General features: G+C 36.9%; 1 protein-coding gene across 1 annotated transcript in view; it reads left to right on the forward strand.

Moving 5' to 3' along the window:
* Nucleotides 1-6,495: 6,495 nt before the first annotated feature.
* Nucleotides 6,496-14,613, forward strand: part of lmbrd1 (LMBR1 domain containing 1) — a 99,077-nt gene continuing 90,959 nt past the window's right edge. Inside the window, exons 1-2 of the mRNA XM_077236474.1 lie at nt 6,496-6,612; nt 8,637-8,813. Of these exons, the coding sequence (XP_077092589.1) occupies nt 6,505-6,612; nt 8,637-8,813 (285 nt within the window). The 5' untranslated portion in view covers nt 6,496-6,504. The remainder of the gene's footprint in view (nt 6,613-8,636; nt 8,814-14,613) is intronic.

The following is a 14,613-nucleotide window of genomic DNA, read 5'->3' on the forward strand; positions in this document are numbered from 1 at the left end:
GAAGCCAATCCGTATATGGGGATGATTAAGAGGCCATTAGTAGGCCAAGTGAACCGTTCTCGATAGGGAACTCCTATTTATTAGCTTGAGTAATTTCTGATTATGACTCTGATTTGGTGTGTCATTGGACATTTTACCTGATATTTATTGTCTCCAATGCTGTTTTTGTTTTGTGTTTTATTATCTTTTATTGAAATTTTCCTGAAAAAGGTTATTGAGTTAAATAATTTTACATTTTGGTATTGAATGTAAACTTTGTTTACCCTTTATGTGAAAATAAAGGTTGTTTAAAAAGTAGATAGCTATAAACCAAACCAAGCTAAGGAATTAATGCTAACTAAATTGAGTAAACCAGGATTAACATAATAACTAAAGTACTAGCTACAGAAATAAATAACACACAAGGAGTCATTATTTGAGTGAAAACTGCTTTATTCCAAAGAAATTAATTCAAGAAGTTTCTGTTATGAATTGGTTATTGAAGCTGTCATTTTGTTTTGTTTTTTCCCTTTTTGTTTGTTGGTTTTCCCAAACGTAAACAAATGAATACAAAGAAGTAAAAATACTTACCTTTTCAACTATAAACCTGTCTTCTGTGATTATTTCCCTGGTCTTGCTGCAATCCTGGCTCAAGAGCGAACGTAGCCTTCTGGTCTGGTCCGAAACATTAGAAAATAGTAAACGCTTTTAGTAAACGCAATTAGATTCGGTATCTCACAGTATCTCACAGCTAATGGAAGTCGCCTGGTGCCTATCAGTCTCCTTGAGACTAGACAATACAGTCTATACTGCACTTATAAAGAGAATGGATGCGCATACAAGTGCTGAGTGTGCATTTTAAAGGATCCTGAGAGAAATTTACCTTTCAGATATTATGATATTGAGAGAATATTTTTTTTTAAAGAACTCATGCCCATGTGGCTATTTCAACTAGTGGCTATTGAATATGAGGTCTTGTGATAGTAGGCCTACTACTTATTACTCCCTATTTTTAACCCCTTTAGTTGTTCATTGTCATTAGATAAGCAATCAGTTTCATTCCTGTATCTCAACTGGTAGACTACAGCATTATAACAATGTCAAAGTCAGGGGTTTGATTGAACCACACGGCTTGGCCTATGCAAAAGTTTACCCTAGATGCACTATGATTTGCAGTTTGGATTTACAGTAAGAGTGCCAAATGCATAAATGAGAATCTTGAGTTTACAATAAACGTTCAGTGTTGCGTGTCATTTCCTTGCAGCACAGTTTGTACGAGGACCCAGGTCTCATGGTCAGTATCATATATCGGTGATTATCCTGTGGCCACTTGCTCTCCTGCATGATCACTTTGCACTGCTCTTTAATCACTATAGCAACTGTTTGACTGTGCCAAAGTGTGTAAAGTGATACCATGTTTATATAAAAACCAGATACCTGAGCAGCAAAGAACATACATGCAATGCGACTGATGGGAATATTGACAGCAGATATCAGCATGCGTATTTGAGTAGGCTATTTCAAAACAGCAACTCATTTGCAAAATAAATGGTTCGATTGACTCAAAGTTTAGAAAAACCTTGTTTCTTCCATCTCTAGTTAAAAAACTTTCTCTAATCTCAATTTAAATGACAGAAACAGCGATAATTAAGCCATTCATAGGTTGATATAAAAAACAAAACAAAGTGCAAACACTGTGATTCCATCATGCAATCAAGGGATTGCTCCGGGTTCTTGAGAATCCCGAGTTCCGACCATGCAACACACTCATCAATGGCATGAGCCTGAGGTGGAGCTATTTGTTGTGTCTGACCAATGAAAGACAGGGAAGTGTTTGGGAAACCTGTTTGAATGTCATTGGTGTCACTAGTGTTGCAGAATTGACCCACTTGACAAAAAACGGGATGAAATTGTTAAAAATTGTTAAAGGGTGTATGTGAACAAAAGCCTAAATTCAATCTGTTCACCATATAAAGTCTCTTCAGAAAATTTGGAACCGCTTAATTCATATGGATTCCTTTTTCGATCTCTTTAACAAACTTTTTAAAGTCAGAGTAGTTGCGTAGTTGTCAGTGCAGGGAAATCTCTCAGATTTCATCAAAAAGATCTTCATTTGTGTTCCAAAGATGAACGAAAGTCTTGAAACGACATGAGGTTGAGTAATTAATTACACAATCTTCATTTTTGGGTGAACTATCCCTTTAACAGTGCCTGATTTCTTGAAAATAGAGACAAGTATTAAAATTGCATTATACATTTTGGATGGTTGACATTCAATTTAAAACAGTCTTTAGCAAATCTCCTGTTGATTTCAGTAAAATACCTTTTCCTTTAAAATCCTGTAAGCCTTTTGTGGACACCAGCTTCTGGTGTGGATTATCACTGAGAAGGTTATTCATTTACACCTTTTACACTGGTAATTATCCTCATTAAATCGAACCGGATTCGTTCTCCTGATGTACAGCCAAGCCATTTGAGGAGATAAAAAATTAATTAGAAATAGCGACAGAAAGCAGATTATGTTTGATGAATCTCAATGAAAAGAAGCTGAGCTAGACATTTTCTGATTCCACAGCCAAAAGGAAAATCTTAGATTGCTTGTGAGCTTATCAATCGGTGTTAGAATGCATGGATAGTGTGTTTGCATGTGTGTGTGTGTGTGTGTGTGTGTGTGTGTGTGTGTGTGTGTGTGTGTGTGTGTGTGTGTGTGTGTGTGTGTGTGTGTGTGTGTGTGTGTGTGTGTGTGTGTGTGTGTGTGTGTGTGTGTGTGTGTGTGTGTAATTGATAATGTCTGTGCTCTATTTAGTATAAACTCTCACATGATTTATCGTTCTGCACTTAATCTATAGTAAAGACACATTCATTGTACACAGAACGTGAAGTGGTTTTGTCTTTAAACTGATTATAGGAAAAATTTGCTATCATAGATCACCGTGTGGATGTTTAGACATACATTGTTTTGGTGTGGTGTGTTTAAAATCCAGATGTATGACAATGATTATGTATTTCTTGGCTCCTTTGGTGTGCTTTAAAAACACACAGAAGTCAAAGTGGAGTCCTGCTTCAAATCACAGTTGACCTGTGGATGACCTCTACACTGAGTTCTCCATCTCTGGAACAGCACTGACTCATTACCAATCATATATGTGCTAATTGAACTCAAAGGTTCAAAAAGCTGCATTAAGGACATGTCGATAATATTAGGTAATTGGTTCTGAGGTGTAAGAGATGGAAATAGTCTTGATTACATTAAGGGCTTAATGGCTCCCAATGTGTCACTCAGTCAAAAGTTGGCAAGCAAGCATACACTTGAAAAAGATTGAACCCTTACGGTTTACTTCGCTGGTTATCACCAAGGACAAGTAGATTATGAATTCATACATGGTGGGTCTCAAATTCAGAAAGGGGAAATTAAAATTTAGCACGTATCATGAATTATTTCAGAGACACTTGGGCTAGATTAAATATAAGAAGACTTTGGATGAATAGTTCCAGTTAAAACATTTGCTCAATGTCCCAGCAGAAGGGATAAGGGATTTAAAGAAATTAAACTTTAAATCTGGAAAGCTATTTCTTTCTTATGAGGTAAGAGCAAAGACTGGTGGTCATTTTACTTTTGGAAATTCACATTCTCTTTTGTTCTTGCATATTCTTTGAGAATTCTATTAAAACGAAATAATTCAACACACCAACATCAGAGTCAGATGTGTAGATATTGGTGTGGAAAAACACATAAAACCTGCAGTTTAAGCCAATATTGTCTTTACTTGAGATGCAACAACATTTTAGGTATCTTTTAATCAGTATATCATAAAATAGGCTTAATATATTTTAGTGTAAGAATATAATTAACATTCACACTGTTAATTGCTATATTTTGAACTTTTGGACTGTTAGGCTGTTAATATGCAATATATTTAACAAATGTTCCCATGATGCATGCAGGATTTACAACAGAAGAGGAATGAAAATTTAAATATCACAAAAAAAAATAACAGAACATTTTTTAAATAAAAAGAAAGATGACAATAGACCCCTCCCCTACAAATAAATAATCAGTTTGGCTCATGATTTGCAGGTTTCTTAAAGCTGCAGTCCGTTTTTCTCTTTGTCGTCATCTAAACTTTAATTTAGAAGGATGTCCTGTTACTTTATCCACTACAGTAAAAGACCTGGGTGTTATACTAGACCGCAACTTGACTTTCGAAAATCATATTTCATATATTACAAGAACAGCCTTTTTCCACCTTAGAAAAAAATAGTGAAAGTGAAAGTGAAAGTGACACGTGATGGCCAAGTATGGTAACCCATACTTGGAATTTGACCTCTGCATTTAACCCATCCAAGTAAGTGCACACACATTAGGAGTAGAGTAGTGAGTAGTGAACACACACACACACACTGCAAACGTGGATACACACACCCGGAGCAGCGGGCAGCCTTGAGTGGCGCCCGGGGAGCGATTGGGGGTTAGGTGCCTTGCTCATGGACACCTCAGTCATATTCCTGCCGGTACTGGAATCGAACCAGCAACCTTTGGGTCACCAGTCCAACTCTGTTACCATTAGGCCATGACTGCCCCCAGAAACATTGCTAAGCTACGTAACATGCTATCTGTTTCTGATGCAGAAAAGTTAGTTCATGCATTCATGACCTCGAGACTAGATTACTGTAATGCTTTATTAGCTGGTTGTCCTGCATCCTCAATAAACAAGCTACAGTTAGTGCAAAATGCAGCCGCTAGAGTTCTTACTAGATCAAGAAAATATGATCATATAACACCAATTTTATCATCTCTACACTGGTTACCTATTAAGTTACGTATCAATTACAAAGTATTCCTACTGACCTATAAAGCCCTAAATGGTTTAGCTCCTGTGTATTTAACAGACCTTCTATCCCCATACAATCCATCGCGCTCTTTAAGATCACTAAATTCGAGGCTTCTGGTCATTCCTAGGATATCTAAGTCCACTAAAGGAGGGAGGGCGTTCTCGCATTTAGCTCCTAAACTCTGGAATAGCCTTCCTGATATTGTCCGAGACTCAGACTCGCTGTCCCAGTTTAAAACTAGACTAAAGACGCATCTCTTTAACCAAGCATTCACTTAATGCTTAACCTTTAATACTACTGCTGAATCAGTTCGAATGCATTAACATTATGAACATCAGCTATGCTAATTATTTCCCATCTGCCTTTCTGCTGTTATCTCGGGACGCTAGTCCCGAGGTAAATAGCGTTCGTCAGCTCCAGTTTGTATCCAGCCTCTCACGGAGACTTTAGATGCCCCAACGCCTGTGAAGAGACGACTCAAAGCCGGCGATATGTTATGCCATAAATTAATACATGATTAACTAACTGTATTTTTCTATGTACATGTCCGAAATGCACTTTCTGTAAAGCTGCTTTGAGACAATGTGTATTGTGAAAAGCACTATACAAATAAATTTGAATTGAATTGAATTGAATCTCTGTTGGAAATCTGCAATTGCAGTTATTCGCGGAACTATCAACATTACGTGGGTTGTGTCTCGGCACGGCACAGCTAATGTTTTGAGGAGAATGTCCGGCTGTCAGTCACCGTGTCGGTGTGGATCCGGTCATTCGGAATCACAGATTCTACTTTTTGGAGGTATGACCAACATAAGAATTTTCACCGGAAAATGTCTTCTGAACAAGTACTGTAAGTAATATCCACTTTTGTTCAGACCTACTAAGGGGAAAAAAGCATTGCAGTAAATCGTGCTGATTAAATCCAACGATCGCTTCACGTCAAACCGTGCAAATTATATTTTTTTCTCAAATTGTTAATGTTAACAACATCAGCATTGCGTGACTACATTTAATGCCCTTCCGATATTTATCCTTGTTTTCGCATCGGCCCGGTTGCAGTCTCTGTTTTTCTGTAGCCACTCCGAAGTTTGAAGTCTTTTGCATTTTACAAACGGTGAATCTCCAGTTTTTCACTAGTGATTGTCGTTTGAACCATTCTGGATCCGTCATCAAATAGATAAGTTTAATTATATCAAGTGCTGTGAGAAAAGGCTATAAATCTCCTCCTCCAACATCCTCACACTCATAGCCTACTAGCCGAGACACCTTCTTTATGTGTACAGATGTGACGTAATGACGTAAAGACATGATTGAATTTCCCGCGGAAATCCACCATTACCACTGGAATTAAAAACATTATTACAAGCTTACCGTTTTAATCGAGCTAAGGCAAGCAGATAGTTTTGAACACTGGCTAGTTAAGGAACTTGTTCAAAAAATTATTTTGGATAATTTTTAACCCCAAAAAGTTATGGACTGCAGCTTTAAACTTTGATTATTTAAAAAAAAAAGTTTTACATTGACATTAACATATTTACAAAGTGTTCTAAAGTGTTCAGTAGCTAATATGAAGTCATGAAATCTAAGTATCATTTAAGTAGGCTATGTAAAATATCAATGTAAAAATCTTCAGTTTGTTTTGTATTTGACCCAGTCCTCCCCACCGGTGTGTTGTGTGACGTCACCCGTCACATGGCGCGCGTCAGCTGTGTTGCAGGAAGTGAAGCAGTCATGGCGACTCCTGTAGCTTTAGTCTCTGAATCTGTGCTCGGATGGTCTATTTTCACTATCGTTTTACTGGTGAGATACATAAATTATACACTTAAATTTTTATTTACTTGTATTTTATTGTTAAACGCGCGATTTCCGCGTTTCTATCACGTGGTATACTGGTTTCTAGCTTGATATGTATCATATTGGCACGCCGCACTACCTTAGTTATATACGTCATTTCATAATCCTGTTAATGTTAACAGTTAGAGGCTTTTTGGCAGGTTTTACTAAAATTTTACACTGTACTGTTTTACTAAACGTAACCCACTTTCCAGGTACAAGTACGTGTGTTAATGAGATAAAAAACATTTACGTAACGTTAATCGTATTATTCTATTTTATGTCCACAATTATGTATGTGAAACTAATTTCTAGGCTCTCATTTCTTAGTTCTTAGTATTTCAAATGTGAATATGTTACATCTCAGAGTCAGAGTCAACTAGAAGTATTTGTTCCCCCCTAAAATCATAAACACCGTCAGTGATTTTTGTTGTTGTGTTTGTTTGGGGCAGGACTTTCTGTTTGGTGACCAATGGCTGAAAGGGGGAGTGTTCAGGAAACTTTACAAATAGTCATTATCTTTTGCAATTTCATTTAGTGGCAGAGAAATAACACCCCTCAACTTTAAACAATTAATTGTTATCCTGTCTGGTCGAGGTGTTTAATTAAAGTGTCTTCTATGCCATAATTTTCTAATTAAAATGCAGCCTGCTCAAGTTTAACACGTGTAAAGAGAGCAGTATTTCCCATTGGTTTGGAGCGTCCTGATTTAAATGCAAAGTGTTTGGGTCATTATCTGACCAACAATTCAGGCAGAATCTAATACGCATAGTGGCTCTCAATTGATCCTGTTTGAAAATAGCATCCCGTAATCACAATCTCTTTTTAGTGGTGTCCTGAGAGCTTATAGAGGATGTGTTTGGAATACAACCTTTCACTCGCATACAAGTTCTTCCTAAAATTTGGACTCTATTTATGTTTTTTTTAATGAGATGCAATGTAATGCTTTTCAGAGACAACTGTCTCAGAGACTTCTAAATCTGCAGGCAGGATTTTTCTTTTCTTTCTAGGTGAGGAGCTAGCGGTTGATAGATCAGAAGTGCTGTACAGAAGCACATGAGTTATCGGCTTGAAACGGAAGTTGCGATTGACTTTCCTATTCCCTATTCCCTATTCAATTGGGCCTATTGTTATGTATATCCGAGTGAAACGGCTTCTCGAACAAGAAAAGATGTAGGGCGGGACTTGATTTTGTCCATCAGGAATTGCTTGGATGGTTGTGGTTTGTTATTGCTGTGATCTCATGTGAGTGTCAGGCTGTCCTGTCCTCGCGTCAGTAAACAGGTTATCAGAGAAGAGATGTCACTGCAAGTTATTTTGATTAAAGATTATGAAGGCACATGAAAAAAGGCCCATATTTAAAAACAAAACCAAAACAATGACGAGCATGGATAAATTATTTATAATAAATAGCCTATTGCAATATTCCATAAACAAATAAGGATTGTCAGTTTTAATTTAATAGTGAGTTTACAGTGGGTTTGTGTTATGTGTAAGCCAACTGTCTGATATGACACACATCGGATTAACACCAGAGAGATTTAGGCCTTTTAAAACTGAGACACAAATTTAACACACAGTTATAATAAATTGTCACAAATATCAGGCCTTAGGCTAAATAAACAAGTTATTTTTTTATCGTAAGCAAGGCTTGAGTACAGATTGACATATCAATTAGTTAGCAGTTCTTAAATTTTTATTTTATTTCATGTACTTTTATTTTCACTTTTTTTGTGGAAGTTTGTATGATTTTAAAAACTGAAAGTTTTATTTTTAGTATAATTTATTGATAAGGTTTTATGACTAGTCAATATCATACATTAGAAGTCATACATAAAAAAATAGGTTTCGTAAAGACTTGTTTAATATGTAAGTTATTTTTGTCTAAAAATTTAATTTCAAACATTTAATCATAAGTAATCATGAAACTGGTGGTACTGTGTTTAACATTATTTTGATGCACATCTCATCTTGTCCCACTGTATCTTCAGGTCATCGTGGCCTTCTGCTGGATTTATATTCGGAAGTATCAGAGCCGGCAGGAGAGCGAGGTTATCTCCACCATCACGGCGATATGTGCTCTGGCCATTGCCCTCATCACATCGGCTCTTCTTCCTGTGGATATCTTCCTAGTGTCCTTTATGAAGTATCCCAATGGCACTTACAAGGTAACCATATTCCCGTACATGATAACTCACACATTGATTGAATCCTGTTGCTCCATTATTCCAGGTGTGACAGATAAACCTGTCTTGCATTGTTTAAATGCAACATGAAATCCAATTTACTTTCTTATTAAATGTCCCTGGTCTTATTGTACATGATTCATCGTCACTTTGCATTATATGATTAACCAATGTGTTATTCTAAAGATAGAATTTTTTTTTTGCCTCTTAATTTTTTTTTTTTTTCTGATGTAAATGCCTGGAAAGAATAGTATTTAAGGGGTCATTCAGACCCAGTGCGTTGGGATTGGCCAAACACCTCATGCATGTGCTGGAAATGTAACAGCCCTAACCATAATCACGATCTTCAGCTTTAAAGGGTTAGTTAGTTCACCAAGAAATGAAAATGCTGTCATTAATTACTCACCCTCATGTCGTTCCAAACCTCTAAGACTTTCATTCATCTTCGGAACACAAATAAAGATCTTTTTAATAAAATCTGAGTGATTTCTGTCCCTCCATTGACAGACTACTGAACTACCACTTTGATGCTTCATAAAATATGTGGTTTAGTCCAAATTTTCTGAAGAGACACGATCACTTATACACTGAACAGATTAAATTTAGGCGTTGACCTTGATGTTGTGTTGCTTTAAATGCTTTGCTGATGCCATTTCATGTTCTCGTTCAAGGTTAATTTATCCATTATTTAAAACCAAAGAGACTGAGAGCTCTGCAGAATAAGTGATTTGGATGAATTGCATGAAATTGGTAGTTTACTTTCACCACTTGTGAATACAATGGCATTTCTTGTTGCACTCTTTCCTAAAACATCCCATGATGCAGTCAATTGCAATAAGACGCCAAGATCAATACTTTAGGTTTGAGTTCAAGGACTGAATTAAAGACATCTTTTTTTTAACATTGAGACTTAAATGGTCTAATGAGACAGTGGTTACTATGACAACTGAATGGCGTAATTAATGTAACCACGGGCCCACCATTCTTCCTTACGGATAATGAATAATTAAGCATAGAATTACCTTCTCTGACATGAGATCTTTAATGAGTGCTTCACTTAGAACTTCCGTGAAACTTTGTTCCTACTTTGCATACTATGAAAGCATATTATGACCCAAGCCTGTCAAGTTCTAAAATGGAAAAATGTAGCATAAAAGTAATTTAGTCAACTTGTGCAAGTCTTCTGAAGTTTAAACTGTTATTCGCTAAAAAACGTATTCTTTTCTATAGCCTTTAAATTTAATTTGCACTTCCACATATATTCAAACTTGCTACTTTACAGTTGGTTTTGACATTTTGAAAATGTGGCCAAATATACAGTTTTTTATAATAAATAAATCTTTTATAATACCTTTTTCAATCTGGATGTTCATTCACTTTCTCGTATGGGAAAAGCACCTCTGCATAATATCTCCTTTTGTGTTCCACGGAAAAATTGAAGTCATAGAGGTTTAAACCTTGAGGTTGAATAATTCAAATTCCAGTATTTCTATGTGATTGATTACAGCTTATTGATGTCCTTCCAAAATACACAGAATGTGGAATAGAGCCTGAGCATGAGGCTATTTCCATTGTCTAGTAGTCAAACATATTTTGACTATAAGCAGTGAGCCTGTTGTCCCCCAAAACGGTTGATCTTTGAATCAACACATTAGAGAAATTACAGAACACACCGGTAGTATTTTCCCCTGGTTGTGTAAACCACTACTCAAGCGTTTGTTGGCCAGAATAAATTGAGATCTGCAGACAGTGCTGGCCTGGTTTTCTTTTGAGATAATGATCAGCCCTAGGATTGTTAAAAAGGGCTTGTAGAGGTCAAGACAAGATTTGACTTTATCAGAGTTACACAAGATTCATTACTGGTTTAATTTTGTTAATTGGAAGTTAAGGGTTTTGAAGTGTTCTGAAGAAGACAGACTTGCTCGATCATATCAGAGATCATCTGTCGAGGCGGAGGAGGTTAACCTAAAGAGATTCCCAGTGACTCTATCGGGTTAATTAGATCTCTGATGAAGCCACTGATCTTTCTGTACCACACTTCTCTGAAACACTTTAAAATTCATTGATGATCTTGAGTTGTAGAGCACTGTAGCGTAATAGAATAGATTGGGACTGTACACTGAAGTTATATAATCGCTATATTGTATACTGAAATAGCGGTTCAAAAATATGTAATTATTAGGCCTTTTATTGTTTGCTCATATAAAGTTAGAGATTTATACAAAACTTAGGTCCACTTTCCTGTAGAAAGTTTATTCCTCCAACCTTGATCAAACTCACCTGCCTGTAAATTTCATTTAATCCTGAAGACCTTGTCCTGTGCGTCCGAAATCGCATACTGTCTGAGTAGGTGCTACATTCAAATTTGAATTTACTTTGCTACCGTTTATATTATATCAGAGTGTCTAAACTCTGTCCTGGAGGGCCACTGTGCCGCAGAGTTTAGGTCCAACTTGCCTCAACACACCTGCCTGGAGGTTTCTAGTATGGGTGAACTGTGTGTTTGCACCCTTGAAGAGTACTTCGGGAAGGGGACGTCATTTGTAGGCGTGTTCCAAACGAAAGTGAACAACTGAATCCCTTTACGAAGGGCCCTTCCACAATTCCGTTAGTGAGGGGAATATGTAATGGTCTCTTCAAGGTAGTAATTGAATAATTTATGGTCATGTTCTGCCTTTCGGAATGAGTAGGCCATAAGGATGTTCACTTCCGATTGGAATTTGTCAAGTAAGATGTTGATTAGCTGGTTCAGGTGTGTTTAATTGGGTGTGCTAAACTCTGCTGGACAATGACCCTCCTGGAGAAGGATTGGACAGCCCTGTTCTATATAGGGTAGTATGAATAAAATTCAGATGTACTACATCTACCATGTTGTTACTGTCACGTGACCTACTAGCGTCAATTGTGTCGTGGAAGTTGTAGGTCATCCGGATACTTTTCGCCTGTATTTTTTCAATGCTATGCATGTAGGGAAGTATTCGCTTTTGGACGCAGGGTATGATTAGCTTGTTCAGGTGTGTTTGATTGGGTTTGGAGCACAACTCTAGAGTTGAGTACCCCTTCCATAATCCAAAGTATATGGGTTATGCACAACAAACTTTTGAATTTTCTAAAACAAGTTGCGTTGCTTCTGGTTCAGGTCTTATGTGCTTCTTTAAGTATAGAGCTGTTTTACTCAAGATGCCAACAAAAGGACACATGCAATCAGCTCATAATCAGCTCTGCAGGTTCGATTTTCAATACCGGTTCACAGTGAATGAATGCAGTGAACTCCATCTGTGCATGTGCTGAGTTTAGCGTGCATGTGGGAAAGCAGTTACGCATTTTTTCAAATTTGCATTGTTGACAATTACAGCATTTGACTAGATTTGTAATGAGACACGTTTGTAAACTTTAAATAAAAGGCCACGGGTTTATTTCTTGCATGTATAGAAATTAGAACGAATTATGAAAGTTTCATTTATTTTTTTAGTGCATTTGTTTTACAATATATGGCTATTACTGTCATAGGAATAATGTTATAACATTATCATATTAGTATTATGTAGTGTAATGTAGACTCCTGAGACTATATCACAACTAAAAAGAGGTTTGAGTCCCCTTTAAAGTTCAGATACAAGTCAATGCACAGACTTTTTGTTTTTGAACACTGGATATGGGTTGGAGATCTCAATTTTGAACTCTCAAAGTGCACCAGATTGATGAATTTAACTTTAAAATGTTCAAAATTCAGAAACACTGTAACCGATGTCCATCGCGTATGCAGATTGATATCTAAACGTTTTTTCTTCTTCCCACTAACATTTGGGTATTAAAATGGAATCAAATGCCATTAAAATAAGGCATTTGTCAAAATTAGGCATACAAGTCCCCATGTAGTCAATAATTTGATCCATTAAAGCTAATTTTTGATCACCAAAATTACATATTTAAAAAATTTTCGTTGAAAAAAAAAATCTTAATGCCTTAAAATAGATTGAATGTAACTCTATACTTTTGCCTCATTTAGTATACGTGGTTCTATGAATATGCAAATTGGCTCCGCCTCCACTTATTCTCACCAGCTCAGAGATCCACTCGTTGACGATCACACATTGACGATTAAGGTAGTTTGTGACGTCAGAAACGATTTCAAACTGGGTTTTTGAGACTGTCTTTGTTTCACTGAAGTTTCAAGGAGAAAATACTCTGAAATGGTGTTGACTTATGAATTTTAATATGGTTGGTCTTAAAGCATATTAAAAACAACACATAGACGTATAAACAACTGTGGTGAGCAGGACGAGGCAGAGGGCCGTGAGAGAACGGCGTGATTGCTGATGAGCGACACCTGCGCGACGCACCGGTCTCATATCTCTCATGGAGGAGCGGGGGCATAAAAGAAGGAGCGACGATCATGAAGGACGAGAGAGGACCAGGCCTGGACTGTTTTATTTGATGTTTTGTTTTATTATGTGTCGTGGCCTCCTCCTTCCCACAACAACATACTACTTTACAACAATAACATTAAAAGCTGGACTTTAAAAGTCCATAGATATTGCTGGCAGTGCATACTGGCGTTAACACTTTCTCCGTCAAACTGGTGCGAAGACACCTGTTTTCCTCTGTTCATGTGAAGCCTATTAAACTTAATTTGTGCAAGAAACATTAATGATATCTCAATCGTGCAACTTGTTGATTAGAGTTGTGTGTTACTTATCTTAAGTGATCGATAGATTTGCATTGAAATAGGGGCCCAAACCATAGAAGCCCCTAGAATATCCCAGAAATGCAAAGTTCTGCATATCGCCTTGTGTAAGCCATCTTTGCCCTTGTTAAAGAGCACCGAACAGTATTTATTCTAACTGTTCTAGGAAGATTGCAACAGATTCTGATGAAATACGCTCACCCAAATGGGTGGGAAAATGTCGTTTGATAATCGTTCTGAAGCTCTCTGTGATTCACGTTGCATAATAAATCAGGCAGACAGGTGCTTTTTGTTGTAGGAGGTTGAGTTAGAAGGAGCCATCAAGTCTTGGATAAACATGCAAGATTATGGCAGCGATCTCCTTGGCTCCGGCCCTCCGGTAATCCGTTTTTCTGTTGCGACGATCAAATGTATCTCTCTTCCTCCAGTCGAGTAAGCTGGCTTAATGGGCAGAGGAACCTTCTCGTCTAAACATCTTCTTAATGCAGCCTGTGCACGTAGGACTCTGTAGGTTTATTTCTGTTTCTCTGCCCTAAAGAGATTACAGCAATGATTGACAGGTCTGGGTTTGGCTAATGAGGATGCGCTCTCGAACGTTAAACTTGTAGCGGTGCTAGAGTTACTAGATAAATTGTTGTTAAATCAGGCTTGTTTTATTCTACAGATTTTTGTTATTCTGTGGGTGTTTTTTTTAGAAACCCACAAAGCTGATCTGCTTAAACCAGGAGACAGATTTATGACACCTACAGAGGCCTCGAGAAGTATTTGGACAATTAAAATACACTTTCTTTTTATGTGTTGACTCATTTTGTCGTGAAATCCATTTCGCCCTTTTTTAAATACGCAAAATAGGCTTTTATAAAGTCACAGATATGTCTGATAAAAGTGGCATTCATTTTAAAGAATGATTTATGACTTTTCACGCTTTTGACTTTTGACATTTTTTTTACTTTTCACGCTTAACATTTCACAAAAGCTTTTATTATATAAATAAAAAAATATATATATATAATTTTCAAACAAATGTATTATCTAATGCAGTGACATATTAAGTGTGAATTGATTGACCTCTGTACACTACCATTCAAAAGTTTG

Source organism: Siphateles boraxobius, unplaced genomic scaffold (assembly GCF_051911475.1).
Source record: "Siphateles boraxobius isolate OS27281-9 unplaced genomic scaffold, OSU_SipBor_1 20, whole genome shotgun sequence".
NCBI classification, from domain to species: domain Eukaryota; kingdom Metazoa; phylum Chordata; class Actinopteri; order Cypriniformes; family Leuciscidae; genus Siphateles; species Siphateles boraxobius.